Raw genomic sequence first — 14,160 nt, forward strand, 5'->3', positions numbered from 1 at the left:
GAATCAAAAATCGGCTTGAACCAACAAGGTTCTCATTACTTAACTGGTGATATCTTCGGTTTGACCAGAAGATAGTTCTTTTTAGATACCATAAATTTATTCCAATTAATTTTAAATTGTTTAATTAAAAAATAGCTGCTAGTTAATTCCAATACCCAATATATCTACAAGAATTATATATTAAAAAATTAAAAGGAAAAACAAAAATGACATCTAAATCTTATTTATTATTAAAAATTTCAAGTTTTTAAAACTTTAAACATTATAAATAGTTTAAATAATTTTAATACCAAACTATCACATAGATAAAATACCACTATATTATTATTAGCAAGTATAAGAAATGCAACTGGTAATGACCAACAATAAATAATAATACTTGCTTCTATGATAAAAGGCCTTATACCTTAAGAAGCGAAAAACATTTATCATAATGAATAAAAATAAAATCAGGTACGTCAAAATTAAAAATTAAACTGTGCTATTGATTATCAAAAACACATAATATGGAATACAAAGTACATACAAAGTACCTTGTGATTTGGAACACTGAACATCGAATATACTAATATACTAGTCAATGTTTTGATTAACTAAAACTGGACAGGTATTCACATGATTAACTTTCAATACACCAGGATGTTGTTCCCATGGTTCACCATCAATCTGAATCGGAGCCTTTTCTTTTAATTTTATCTAGAACAAAAAAAATAGTATTTTAGTTTTTACAGAATAGTGATTCATTTAAAATTTTGTATCACTCAATAAGAAAAACATTTTATTAAGATGTCTATGAAAAATAATTTTAAATCAATTATAAAAACATTGTATTGTTCAACATAGCATCCTTAAGCTTCCATAGAAGTTCCACCCACAGCTGCTATTACACCTTCATTAAATGAATACCATTTTCCATGTTTAAATATCTTAAAATATAAGAACAGTAATTAGTCCACCAAAAATCAAAATAGACTATATATGGAAAATGTGGTTGATTGTTGCAACAATTTATATTTTAATTAAAAATATGAGAAAGATTTCTGTAGGTCATCCTAAAGTTTTACATCTAATGAGCACAAATAATCTGATCTGATCTGCTAAGTTTTAACTATTCAAAGCACGAACGAACCACAAATAAAATTTCCATCCCATAAAAACTGTTGCTAACATCTTGGTCAATTTATAGACTTTAACTCAATTCCAAACACTCGGCCTGAACCACTCCTTAGCCTCTTAATTTTATTCACAATCATAGTAATGGATGATATCCTTAAAGTTGTAATTTTTTTATTTGCTAAAAAGTTAAGCAAGTATAAAAATACATAATAATCAGGGGAAAATATCTGGTCCACATGATGGATGGAATGGAATTTAGCAACCAACGTTTTAAAGTTTTTTACGAGTGCCTAATTAGACATGACCACATGAGAGATAAAAACTGAAGATACTAATATCTTGGCACGTATCTAGTACGACAATTAACATGGAAGAAGCACAATCAAATGTAGACTTATCAGATTCAAATCAACGTCATCCTTAGATAACGAGGTTGTATAAAGGAATGTTGAACCCCGTTCGATCACTGTTTTAATGTTGATACGATGGCGAATAGTTGTTGTTAGTACAATATAACTTCGATTATGCTTGGCCAATTCCCGCCACCGTTGATGATTGGTCGCAGCCGTTCTGGTCTCAGAGAAATTTCAATATTGTCTTATATATTAAGGCAATAAATATCATTGAAATAATATACAACTTAAAAATATTATACCTCCACTAGCTTTGCTTGTCCCAATTTGATCGGTGTTGAAATACCAAGTAGCAACTGGACGATATGTAATAAGGAATATATTCCCACCACTTCCAAGATACCGTCATGATACGAGTGAATATTCTTATTTGGGTCTTCACTCATACCTACAAATAACATTTTTATATAAATATTGTAATTTTACAATCAAAATACTTTGTTACCCCATAGATTAACTCCAGCTCCCCAGGATGATATATTTAAAACAACTATAGACTCCAACTTTGGTAATGGTATATGTTTTCCATCCAGATAGAGATCAAGTCTTTGCTCCAGATTTTTACAGTCAGCTGTTACAGCTTGCTGAGTTCCGAAGCAAAAATACAACAACTACAATATGTCTTGTTTATAAGGTTATTAATAAAAATATTTTAAAAGCATAGATGGTAAATAAATTCTCAGAAATCAAAAGCAAGTGATTATTGTATGTCAATGCTAGTAGTCAATTTATGACATTCTCACAAACACATTGATCAAATAATTATTAATTTTTCTAGGTAAAATTATATTAAATTTACATTTGTTTAAAGGCAATTTAATTGTTTTTGGCAGACAGTAATAAATAATAGAATGTATTTACCAATTTACCTTATTTCTCAGCTTACTTTATTAAATAACCTACTGCCATAAATATAGAATGCACTATCTCGAGTTTTATGAAAATTTAAAGCCACTTGAGCATCTGCTCCAACACTAAGATAATTATACATATAATATGTTTTATTCGGCATTCTTATTCCCAGATGTCTTGTAGATATCATTTCAACTTGCCACCTATAATATTTATAAATCTCATATAATTAATACAATAAAAAAATTCAATAAAGAATAGGACTGAAACTTAAATGTAAAATAACGAAAATATCTCAGCGATAAAATATCAGTAATTGCATAAATGTAAACAAATTGTAAACATTACTCTTATAGTGTAAATATAAAGTATACCTGTCTAACTGTGAAAGCCTTGCATTTTGAATATCAGATAGAATTTTTGGGATGTCTGGCTCTGGACTATTTTCCTTTCCCCAACCTAAAACTCTGGATAAATCATTACCTGTACCCAATGGCATTATTGCTAATGGTGGTTCTGGCTAAAAAAATTAGAACATAGTTTAGGGAAAATGTACACCTGCACAGAAATATCATATAATAACATGTTATTTTTATTTGGTAAAACTTACATCTAAATCTAATTTATGTGAAGAAGTAAGCACCCATGCTATAGTACCATCACCTCCAGCTACTAAAACTTTGACAACCTACAAACAAGAATCGAAGATATTACTCATAATTAATTAATAACTATACTTATACAACTAACACATTACATACAAAACTATTCACCTTAGGTGCCAATAAAACACACCATTGCAAAGCAGCAGATGGTTTACGATTAGTCAGATCTATAACTTGTGCTGGGTTAAGAAACTTTCTAAATTCTGATAAAACCAAGGCACCATCATTATTTCCAGATTTTTTGTTTGCTTCACAAAAATATAATGAATTAAACAAATTACAATTATTAATAATATAGTACCTATTACTACCAATGGACTCCATTTCTCCCAACCTGGGTCTTTAACTCCCCTTAACAGTAGATGTTTATTTAATGCACCTTTCCTTCTAGCAACTTGAACACAATTTGGCGGCACTATCATTTCCTTATATGGTCCAAAATCACATATCTGTTAAAATAAAAATTAATTGGATGAAACTGATTACACAATTCACACCTCATCAGCTAATTTCTGACACTCTGTATGAACACATCTTTGACACCAGCAACATCGAAAATCTATCAAACCAGTTTCCATTGAACAATCATCATTACAAACACAACAGGTAGCTCCTAGAGGTAAATTTCCTAAAAATAAATATTGATATAAATATATAATAACATAAACAGTGATATAAAATTAACAAAACATAGTATTTTAGATACCTTTAACCCAATGATGTACATGAATTACATAATTGCCAGTTATAATTTTGCACTTTAATATTTGGTCTGCTTTCTTGACACATTCTGGATCGGCACAGATGCCACAACAATCACAGTATACTCCAATACCATGTATAAGGAGTTCTTCACATATAGAACAGTGCCAGGCCTATTTATTTTTGAATTAATTATGATATTGACAATAACAGCAATTTTCAATACCCTTGCAGTCATATTTATTGGAGTCCAACTGTGATGTTTACTATGATCTTGAACATCTATGTTTACATCACCACTTATTTTTTTAATAATATAAAAACTTATAATACATAGGGCAGCAACTCCAGCAAAGGTAGTAAAACCAAAAGGTGGGAATAGATCTTGAATAATCCACATATTTGGATTGAAAATTGCTCCTAATTTACTGAAAACAGTCATTTGATTAACTTAAATTTTACTATAATACAGTGTTCACTTCTTTAAAAGCCACCTCTTTAAACCCTTCGGAGATATATTCTAGAAGCCAAAATTAGTAAAAATGCACATGTTATTTTCACTAAATTTTAACTGGTTAATCGATAATTTAAAAAAATATAAAAACAATAAACAATCATTTCTTAATATATGATGCTTTGACATAGACATAAACATGTTTATTTTGTTGCAGAAGTTTTATGAAATTGTATAATGAGTTACATATAAAACATACATGGTTAAAAATAAATCTTTTTAAATTATTTTAAATGATCTTAAGTTCACTCTTATAATTTAAAACAAATAAAACCATATTATTACTTAATGTTAAAAGTTCTAAATGATAACTGACAACATAAAAAATATAATATAGATATCAGAGATATATAAAATAAAATTAGCTGTTATTCTTAGACAAAGATAGATAATAAATAACAAAAGCACATTAACCAGAATTGTAGAAAGAGACAAATAGTTTTATTGTGTCGTTTATAGATATTGGTAGTAGTAAATATAGGGTAAAATCTTTAAAATTAATAACTTTTAAAATAATATATTATTTAAATTACATAAAATATTTACAAGTAAGAATCCGCTGTTTCAAGATCTTTATATTTCACTTTTAAAATATTGATATTTAAACCTTTTTTTAATAAACAACGTTGGAGTTCCTAAAATAACCTCGAAAATTATCATACTCAAAAGTCTTGACGCTTTTTATGGTCACGTTTGGAACTCATATCGAAAAAATTTAATTTATTTAAAAGTTGAAGTGATAAATTCGTGCTGTTTAAATAGTTGTAATTTGTCCATTCTTTTAAAACTGTAAGTCTTCATAGTCATTTTTAACATCTGACTAAATAATAAATAGAATCATATTAATTTTAAAACCCTTATTTTTTGCGAATAGTGATAATGGCAGGCCGCAAAAAGAAACCAGGATTAAAAATTGTGGTTCAGGAAGAGGCCACCCCTGTGTAAGTTATAATTATGAATATAATTTCATATGCTATGATTTTTTTGTTTACTTTCAGTCTTCCTCCAGGAAATTTAGATTCTCGAACAACTATTACAATAGATGATAAAACATTTGAGGTAGAGGCAGATGATTTAGTAAAAATTTGTAACATGGGAGAAGGTGCTTATGGTGTAGTTGATAAGATGAGGCATATCCCTAGTGGAACAATCATGGCAGTAAAAGTATGGGGCTCTGTGTTTGTAATTATATCATATATATATATATATTAGTATGTCAATTTGTTTTTAGAGAATAACTGCAACAGTAAATACTGTGGAACATAAAAGATTATTAATGGATCGGGATATATCAATGCGGAGTACAGACTGTCCATATACAGTTCAATTTTATGGTGCTTTATTCAGAGAAGGTGATGTTTGGATTTGCATGGAAGTGATGGATACTAGTTTGGACAAGTTCTATGCTAAAGTGTATAAAAACAACAGAACAATACCTGAAAATGTTTTAGGTTGGATCTAATATCTAAATATAATTTGGTTATTGACACAATATGATTGCAGGTAAAGTTGCATTTGCCGTTGTTAGTGCTCTTCACTACTTGTATTCTCAATTAAAAGTTATTCATAGAGATGTGAAACCATCAAACATTCTTATAAATCGTGAAGGACAAATTAAAATATGTGATTTTGGTATTAGTGGATATTTAGTAAACTCTGTAGCTAAAACTATTGATGCAGGCTGTAAACCATACATGGCTGTAAGTAATCTATTGAGTGATTCTTAATAATTTCTTTATGCTAGTTATTATAGCCTGAGAGAATTGATCCTCAAGGTAACCCCTCAAATTATGATATAAGATCAGATGTATGGTCTTTGGGTATATCATTGATAGAATTAGCAACTGGGGTGTTTCCTTATCCCAAATGGGGTACTCCATTTGAACAATTAAAACAAGTAGTTGCTGATGATCCTCCTAGACTCCCAGCAAATCATGAGTTTTCTCCAGAATTTCAAGATTTTATTTCCAAATGTTTGCAAAAGAACTATACTGATAGGTAATTGTATAAATATTAGTGTGATATATTATATATTTATAGTTTCTTTACTTCAGGTGGAATTATAGCCAGTTGTTAGAGCATGAATTTTTAGTTAAACATAGAGACTTAAACACAGATATTTCAACTTTTATTGGAGAGATTTTAGACTTACCTGAAACAGATCCTTGAGATTCATGTTCCATTTCTTAGTTATGGTATGCTTTTTAAAAAAAGTTATTGCCTCTGTTCATTAAATGTTTTATTTTTGTTATTGGTAGTTTGAAGCAAATTAGAAATTGTTAAAACGATTTTTTAAATTTCATTTATATATATTTAGAATTTTATTTCCAAATTTCTAGTCATTGTTTTGAAATACATAATCTATCAATATCTATCGTAGAAATTCTGAAACTTAATGGTGTTACTTGTTTTCATGGGCATGTGTATAGCATAACAATTAAGTTATGATATATGTGCAGGTCAAAAGTTTGGATAATATTTAAGTTCATTATGCATAAATAATTCTTTCTTATTTTGTATTATCTTTGATTATATTAATTATTTGTATAATAGACACATTTTCATTTTTCAGTGTAATTAATCAATGTTTTAATCCAAACTGATCTGTAAGCCCTTTTTATCGGTATTTGCGTTAAATGTAGTACAAAAATATATGACTTAGTGTTCATACATAATAAATACCAGATGGAACAGGGTAGATTTACAAATGTTATATATTATAGTTATCAATTCCTGTTAATATTGGCCCATTTGTTAATCAAAAACTATATTTCTCATGTGTGATAAGTAAATAATACAAATAGGTAAAAAATATAACTTGGCAATATTCATACTAAAATTTAGTTATGGAGTAAAATATTCACGGCTACATTGTACAGTAACTAGCTTTATCTATTGGATAGTGTATTTTTATAATTTCTTCAGAATGATATGAGTAAGTATTATTTACTTTGAAAAACAACGCCGATAAGCCTATACGCACCCGTTTTTAATAAAGGGTGAATATTCCTTAATAGATATAGTTTAGATAAATTGATGGGAGACATCACATTTGTATAAACAATGTAGTTCTAATATTAACCAGACTGATGAGAGCCATTTAGTAACCATACCTATTTTGTTCACAAAAACATCACCAGAAAATTATACACGGAATTTTAATATAAATGTCTATTATTAAAAATAGTATCTGAATATGATGAAAGATGACAAAACAATACTCTTATTGTGTATTCTGGTAATGTTTTTTTCTGTAAACTATCAACTTGTTAAAATGTAAATATCAATTTCTACTCATATACATATATACATATTTTTAATATTGTTTTAAAATCCACATAACAGTTTTAACCTTTTTTTATCTTAAAGGATATCAATATTATTTAATTATTAGAAATTTAAGATTTAATTAGGGTTCCTTTTTATAGTGTATTAATACAAGGCAGATAATAAAAATCCAGCATAGAATAACTGTTTTTTGCATTGTATACATGTTTGAATTTGTGAAGTTCTGTGTATGTATCCATGAATGTCAATATTATTTAATTATTAGAAACTTAGGATTTAATTAAGGGTTCCTTTTTATAGTGTATTAATGCAAGGTAGAAAATAAAAATGTAGCATAGAAAACTGTTTTTTTGCATCATAAAAATGTTGAAAAAAGATGAATTTGTCATTTGATGATTTGAAATGCTTATGCACATTTTTTTAAAGCTCCTACATCATCATACTGTCCAAAAAAGTTTAATTTTTAGTCTGATTTCAAAATACTTATTCAAGAAAGTTAAAATTTATAACTCTTGCAACTAAAAATGAATTGTAGACAAGCTTATTTATCAAAATATTCATAATTTCAGTGGGTTTTATTTTTGTTAAAAATACCCTGTAAATATTTTTTGTCATTTGTATACATTATTCTACTTAAAGTGTGTATAAAGCACAGCAAAGAGTTACCTTTATGGGTAAAATAATTTTTAATGTATTTTTGTGTCAAGAAAATGTTCTAGTGTTAGTTTTTTACAAGCAACATAGTCATTTTTTTCATAAATTTTTACAAAAGGGCAATTTTTTTCATAATTAAGTGAATTAATTTCAAAAATAAAACATCATTGATCTGCAACAACTGAATTGTTTGCACGAAGTACCTTTTTTGCCGTATATAATCAAAAACTATATGTAACCATTTATTAGCTGAATTATAAAATCCAATTTTCTAACTAACTAATAACATCTTTTATTATTATATTAAGTGTATAACTTGATTTTTACTAATTTCAGTTAGAAGTAAACAAAGATTTTAATCTTGAAAATTGTCCATTGTTTTCTATAATTCTCGCAAGTAGTCAAGCCGTTGCGGAAGAAACTTCCATGAGATAAAATCATCAACGAGCTTAGACAAACCATCTAGCATTTTGTATAAACTTTTTTAACTAAGGCGTACTGCATTGACTGGAACAAATGGTAGTCTGATAGTGCCAAATTTGATAAAAAATGCCGCGTATGTTAAACCCTCTTATCAAATCAATAAAAGGAATCTGTTGGTTGACCTGTCAATTCTGCATTTTTCATCTTCAGACTTTTAGATACTATGTAATTGCAGTTTACACTTCTCTAGATAATTGCTTTTTTATATATGATTATTGTATTATTGAGATTGCAAAACGTTCACATAAATTTCTTAAAATTATATGAGTATCAGATCAACATTCTTCTTAGTTCTTGGAATAGAAATTTCAATATTAAATAGTTTGCACTTACGCTTTAAATAGTTGCAAAATAACGGCTAGGTAACAGTATTATGTAAATAAAACCAATTTACTAAATTTTTACGCAATTGTATATTTTCCATGTAAAAATACTGCGATTATACAACTTAAAATTAACTATGTAAATTGTCCAAAAAGTTAAAACATCAACTATTAACACATACCCGTCATAAAATTTGCCTTAATTAAAGAAAACAGAAACAACAAAACGAAACTTGCAAATTTATGTCAGGCATTGTATTTATCTTCCAACGTACAATTTTTAAAATATTGTGATCGATTAGAAACAGTCCAGTCTTTTTAAGTATACATCAATACCACATTGTGGATCTCATTAGAACACTATAGTATTTAAACACAATATTTCCAAATAATAGTATTATCAGAGATATTTTACCTTATAATTAATAAAATAGTATGAAATTTGGTAACTTTTCTAAATTAAAATGGTGAATTCATTCCTAGTTTTGTTCCAAAGTCTAGTCTAGCGCGTTTTAGGAAGCGTTTATTAACCCTAAAAAATATATAGTTAGAAATGTTTCATATTTTATCTAAAAATAAAAGTTTCAATTTTTCGACATATATCTTACAGGGTGGAATGGATAATATCAGCTTTTTAAAAGGGATATTTATCATTGACATTGTAACAATTTGTAAATTCTGATATTAATTGGACTTGATGGTACAGAAGTAACTAAAATTTTGCTGAACCATGAATCGTGAAAATACACCTATCACTAGTAAGTTTGCACAAGAGAGGTTTGAATATTGTTCTGGATTGAATCAAACTAGGAAAATCATTATAATTGTGGAACGGCCGTAAATACAATAAAAAAAACACTCATAAATGCATGACATAATAAGTTAATATACAAACAAGATTTCTGCCATCCATTTCCTCAATAAAGTGATGAATATGAAACGGCTTTAGAAATGTTAAATGCTTTGCCTTGTCAGTAGTAATCATAGCTTAAGCAACATTATTTCTTTGATGATATGCTTACTGCAAAAGCTATGCAAGGTAAATTAAAGATTAAAAAATCATTGATTACAACAATTTTTCTGCGCCATCAAAACGCTGTTGTTTTAACGAACACAGGAAATGTCAATATCAATCAGCCACGAGTCCTTCATGATGTACTGAAATAGTACTTGGAACTAAAAACGTAGATAGGATAAAATTAAACTGGAAACAGGTGCACGAATGTGCTTAAATGGATTACTAGAATAATAATTACTAATAATAGTCATACTTCAATAAATTTGAATGATAATTTGAGTGTGCCTTTTTGAATCTACTTATAGTCAATAAACAAAATAAGAAGTCACGTAAGAGACAAATGAGGCATAAATTTTAGATCTTCTCAATGAATAGTACGGTTAATACAGTTTGGACATATGTGTTCAATAACAAACGACTTTCTCGTAAATTGGCGGACTTTTTGTATGCAAAATTCAATAATCATTATCAAGAAAGACATTGAAGAAAATCCGTTAGAGAGTTATCCGAAAAACTGATATCTGGTATAAAAAGATATATTGACGACAGACCTGATCAGAATATCTTGACTTAATGGTAAATAATAAATTTTAATAAAGAACAACAGAGTCCTCTAAACTTATGCAGCCCCTGACATTAAACTATTAACTTCCAAATTGGAGTAGCATTTATTGTTTTACAGCCGTTACAGATTGTCTCTTTTGTCAGGGCTGATAGCTTAATTGATTCTTATTTACTGATGTTATTGATACTATTATCCAGTATTACTTTAGTTTTTATTTTTACTTTAAAACTGATCAAACTTTCAATATTTGAATATCAATAAAGTAACATATAAGCCATTAAAATACTAACTTAATATAACACCAAATAGGATGATTTGAACTTGGAATATATACTTATTATTTGATAATATGATTTTAATACTTACATGATTTCCTGTTTTTTCACCAACTCATTAATGAAAAACAGCCCTAGTGGTGATAATGCTCCAAATAAAATAACCCATATGGGCATACTAAATTTTTCTAAATTCGGTTGACTATTCATCAACCCCCTATAGGAATATATCGAATACACACTTTGTAAAGAAACTCTAAAATAATAAATAGCATAAAGTTAGCAATAGTTATACATTATATTTAAATACTTACAATATGAAGATGGTGACTAACCAAACTAGATTGCTATGGGGTGACTTTTTATAACTAAGTCTATCTCTATGTACAAAACCAATGGATATCACCACTAAAATATGAAAACCAAAAATTATTTAAATAAAAAATTTTTGACAATGAACATATATAATAAATAAAAATTATATTCAAATGGTCAAAAACCCAGAAATTGCTACTTAACTAATAAATAAATCCCGTTGAAATATAAAAAATCATTTACTACACAAAATATATTTAATACATTACCAAAATGTAACAAGACAATAAAAATAACGATCAGTCTAGAAGTCATTAGAGTCCAACTTCCTTCCTCAAAACCACCTACATCATCTCCGTCAGTGATGTTTCGGTAACCCGTGGGATTATAAAAAAATACACATCTGAAAACGACCATTAAAAAATAAGAGTAACCGTAAGATCATTTGAAATTAAGGTACTTACCTACAGGGTCCCAATTCTGTAAAAGGCTCTGAACACATTTGGTTGCAATGACTGGCTAATATACCAGCGTAACATACCAATACTGTAATAACGGTTGGTAGGAACTTAAGGCCGTAACACCAAAATATAAAAACTGCCGTCTATAACATACATAAGATACATTAATTCAACGTTATTTTTATCGTTAGGTGTAATAATTGTGCATAATAAAATTGCTATATGTAATATGTTTTATTCTCCAGGATTGTATTTCATTTATGGTAGCATCGGATTTGTATGTACATACTTTGCGTGATTTAAAATAATGGGAATAATAATTTTCGTTCGTTTCAATTATCCCATACACAAAATATATAAAACTAAACTTTTTAAGATTAATGTACGGCAACTTTCCTTGTATGTAATCTGTTTTAACTATTAAAAGAATATTTTTTTAAATATTAACTGAAGAGTCAAATAAATATTCCATTATAGACATAAATATACAAAACATATCCCTAAATAAAACATCTTTTATAAAGTTGTATTGGCCAATGTTAACTAATATTAAGAAATATTGATAAATTTATATAATAATTTTTTACATAATACTTACATCCAATCTAAATACTGCCTGTGATTTACCAATTGGTTTTTTCATCACATCAGGATCAACAGGATTCATGGATAGGGCCATGCTAATCACAGGTATTACAACACCAGCTAGCCAAAGGTTATGACCAGTAGTGAGAAGCTCAGGAAGCATAAGGACCACAGCTGCCACTTGCATTAAACTCAGAATTACACAACAAGACAACCAATATTGCACTAAAATACGGGAACACAATAAATAGATTAAAAAGTCTCCAATTTAAATAATAAAAATAGTTTTCTTAAGTAAAAAACAGTTTACTCATGAATATAGAAGTAAGTAACGAAGTATTAATTAAAATTGGAACATCATACTTTTTTTACTGATTTTTTTACTCTTAATTGTGCGTCTTTGAAAGTCAGTGAATAACATTCCAGAGTATGAAGAACGTAACTTTTCTAGACAGGGTTATATGGTTGTATTCAGTTAACAGTTTTCTCTTGTTTTGCCCATGCCGAGAAATTAAAATAGGTGACTATTGTTTTTATTCCAGTGTGAAATGGCGATTAAATATTTCACCTTTGTCATAACAACGAAAAATGACTTTATCGTGCATAAACAGAACAAAACATCATCTCAATTGAATCATATTAGGTTTAAATTAAGCGTATTGGTGATACCAATAAGATATTAAAAATATTAGTAATTCAGTAAAATATTAAACTAGAACGCGACTCATTTCCAATTTTGGAAATACACAGCAACCAAAACAAAGAAACTATTTATACTTTGTGTTTCATCCTAGGAAATGTTCGAAATAATCTCAAAACAAAGTTCTTATATAAATATTTGATCATAATAAAATACTAAAACAATAAACATATTTAGCGCAAATATTATATTGTAGAGTTTTAATGGCACCATCATAAAATTTATGTTAAATGCCGCATAGAATATCTCCAAATGAATCATGCTCTTACGTAGCTGAAATAAATATAAAAAATAGCGTAAATAGAAAGGTAATAATGTACATGTAATGTATATCCGTTACTTAAAACGATAAGTTTAAAAAATTTAGTGGCTACGAAGGCAGTTTGATAAGTTGAGTGGTTTTTTTAATGAAAGATAAGATTTTTTTTCGACAACACGCGGTTTTCTTAACATCCACTTTCAATTTAGTACGTTTATTTTCCGTTATTCCTTTGAAATAATAGGTCTTCCCATGACCCTCAAAATAGGCGTTTATTTTAGTGATCTCTTCATTCGACCCAAATATCTTACCACCCAGGAATTTCTTCAAATTTGGAAACTGAAAATGACCGCTGGAGGATAAACCTGGAGAATATGCTGGATGAGGTAGAAGTTCGTAAACCAATTTATAGATTTTTGCCATAGTGACTACACATGTTCATTGTGCATTGCACCGTTTATTGATGAAACAAAACTTTTTTCTTCAACAGATGCGGTCGTTTTTATCAACGACTAGCTGACCCGGCAGACTTCGTACTGCCTCAAACGATAAATAAAAGACCTAATAATCCGTAATTAATAAAAAAATGCTCGGTATGAATGAATTTTATTATTATTTTCGATTAATTACACATTCTTAAAAAACAGAGTTTTCCTGAAATACTGGCTACTTATAAGGCATCAATTAGATATTTACAAAAACACAGTTATGATACAGTTTGTTAATCAATTTAAAGCTTTCTGATAAACTATATTTTTTGTTTTGTTTTGTGTTGCATAAAGAAACAAAGATGACGGTTTTCCGACGCGCGAACATGCGACACTCGTATAATTGTACATGCGCTAAACAGGGAAACTCCAAGTTGATTCCGCAAACTTCGAGATTTATTTATGGTCATCGCAAAGGCCAGACGTACTGGAAATTGTAAACGTTTAAAATCGAATGGTATATCCGTTAGAATTATCGGTATAC

At 28.4% G+C, this 14,160-nt stretch overlaps 2 protein-coding genes across 4 annotated transcripts in view; one reads left to right on the forward strand and one right to left on the reverse strand.

Moving 5' to 3' along the window:
- Nucleotides 1–211: 211 nt before the first annotated feature.
- The window catches only part of l(2)k05819 (transmembrane protein 94-like protein l(2)k05819), a 32,333-nt gene continuing 18,384 nt past the window's right edge, over nt 212–14,160 (reverse strand). The window contains exons 19-35 of the mRNA XM_076393826.1: nt 12,243–12,454; nt 11,648–11,787; nt 11,453–11,586; nt 11,183–11,276; nt 10,960–11,124; nt 9,472–9,542; nt 3,975–4,198; nt 3,753–3,921; nt 3,544–3,674; nt 3,348–3,495; nt 3,155–3,294; nt 2,992–3,069; nt 2,756–2,901; nt 2,416–2,584; nt 1,975–2,140; nt 1,772–1,917; nt 212–696 (exon numbers count right to left, since the gene is read on the reverse strand). Coding sequence (XP_076249941.1) covers nt 574–696; nt 1,772–1,917; nt 1,975–2,140; nt 2,416–2,584; nt 2,756–2,901; nt 2,992–3,069; nt 3,155–3,294; nt 3,348–3,495; nt 3,544–3,674; nt 3,753–3,921; nt 3,975–4,198; nt 9,472–9,542; nt 10,960–11,124; nt 11,183–11,276; nt 11,453–11,586; nt 11,648–11,787; nt 12,243–12,454 — 2,456 coding nt within the window. The 3' untranslated portion in view covers nt 212–573. The remainder of the gene's footprint in view (nt 697–1,771; nt 1,918–1,974; nt 2,141–2,415; nt 2,585–2,755; nt 2,902–2,991; nt 3,070–3,154; nt 3,295–3,347; nt 3,496–3,543; nt 3,675–3,752; nt 3,922–3,974; nt 4,199–9,471; nt 9,543–10,959; nt 11,125–11,182; nt 11,277–11,452; nt 11,587–11,647; nt 11,788–12,242; nt 12,455–14,160) is intronic.
- lic (dual specificity mitogen-activated protein kinase kinase lic) lies at nt 4,658–7,892 on the forward strand. 3 transcript variants are annotated; one of them, XM_076419246.1, is made up of 7 exons: nt 4,658–4,744; nt 5,137–5,203; nt 5,261–5,426; nt 5,494–5,713; nt 5,766–5,962; nt 6,016–6,260; nt 6,317–7,892. In XM_076419246.1, the coding sequence occupies exons 2-7, from the start codon at nt 5,142–5,144 to the stop codon at nt 6,429–6,431; spliced, it is 1,005 nt and encodes a 334-aa protein (XP_076275361.1). In that variant the 5' UTR covers nt 4,658–4,744; nt 5,137–5,141; the 3' UTR covers nt 6,432–7,892. The 3 variants fall into 3 exon arrangements, with proteins under 3 accessions (XP_076275361.1, XP_076275360.1, XP_076275362.1); XM_076419245.1 differs by having other exon boundaries at nt 4,696–5,051; XM_076419247.1 differs by having other exon boundaries at nt 4,718–4,810.

The sequence above is a fragment of the Rhynchophorus ferrugineus genome, unplaced genomic scaffold (genome assembly GCF_030347505.1).
Source record: "Rhynchophorus ferrugineus isolate W39M unplaced genomic scaffold, kcgeb_rfMv2 rfM1, whole genome shotgun sequence".
Lineage (NCBI taxonomy): Eukaryota > Metazoa > Arthropoda > Insecta > Coleoptera > Curculionidae > Rhynchophorus > Rhynchophorus ferrugineus.

Bases quoted from the DNA above. Each gene is read 5' to 3' on its own strand.
- lic (XM_076419247.1), top strand. The intron at 5,714-5,765 runs GTTGGATCTAAT...ATATGATTGCAG, and splicing joins AATACCTGAAAATGTTTTAG to GTAAAGTTGCATTTGCCGTT. The intron at 6,261-6,316 runs GTAATTGTATAA...TCTTTACTTCAG, and splicing joins CAAAAGAACTATACTGATAG to GTGGAATTATAGCCAGTTGT.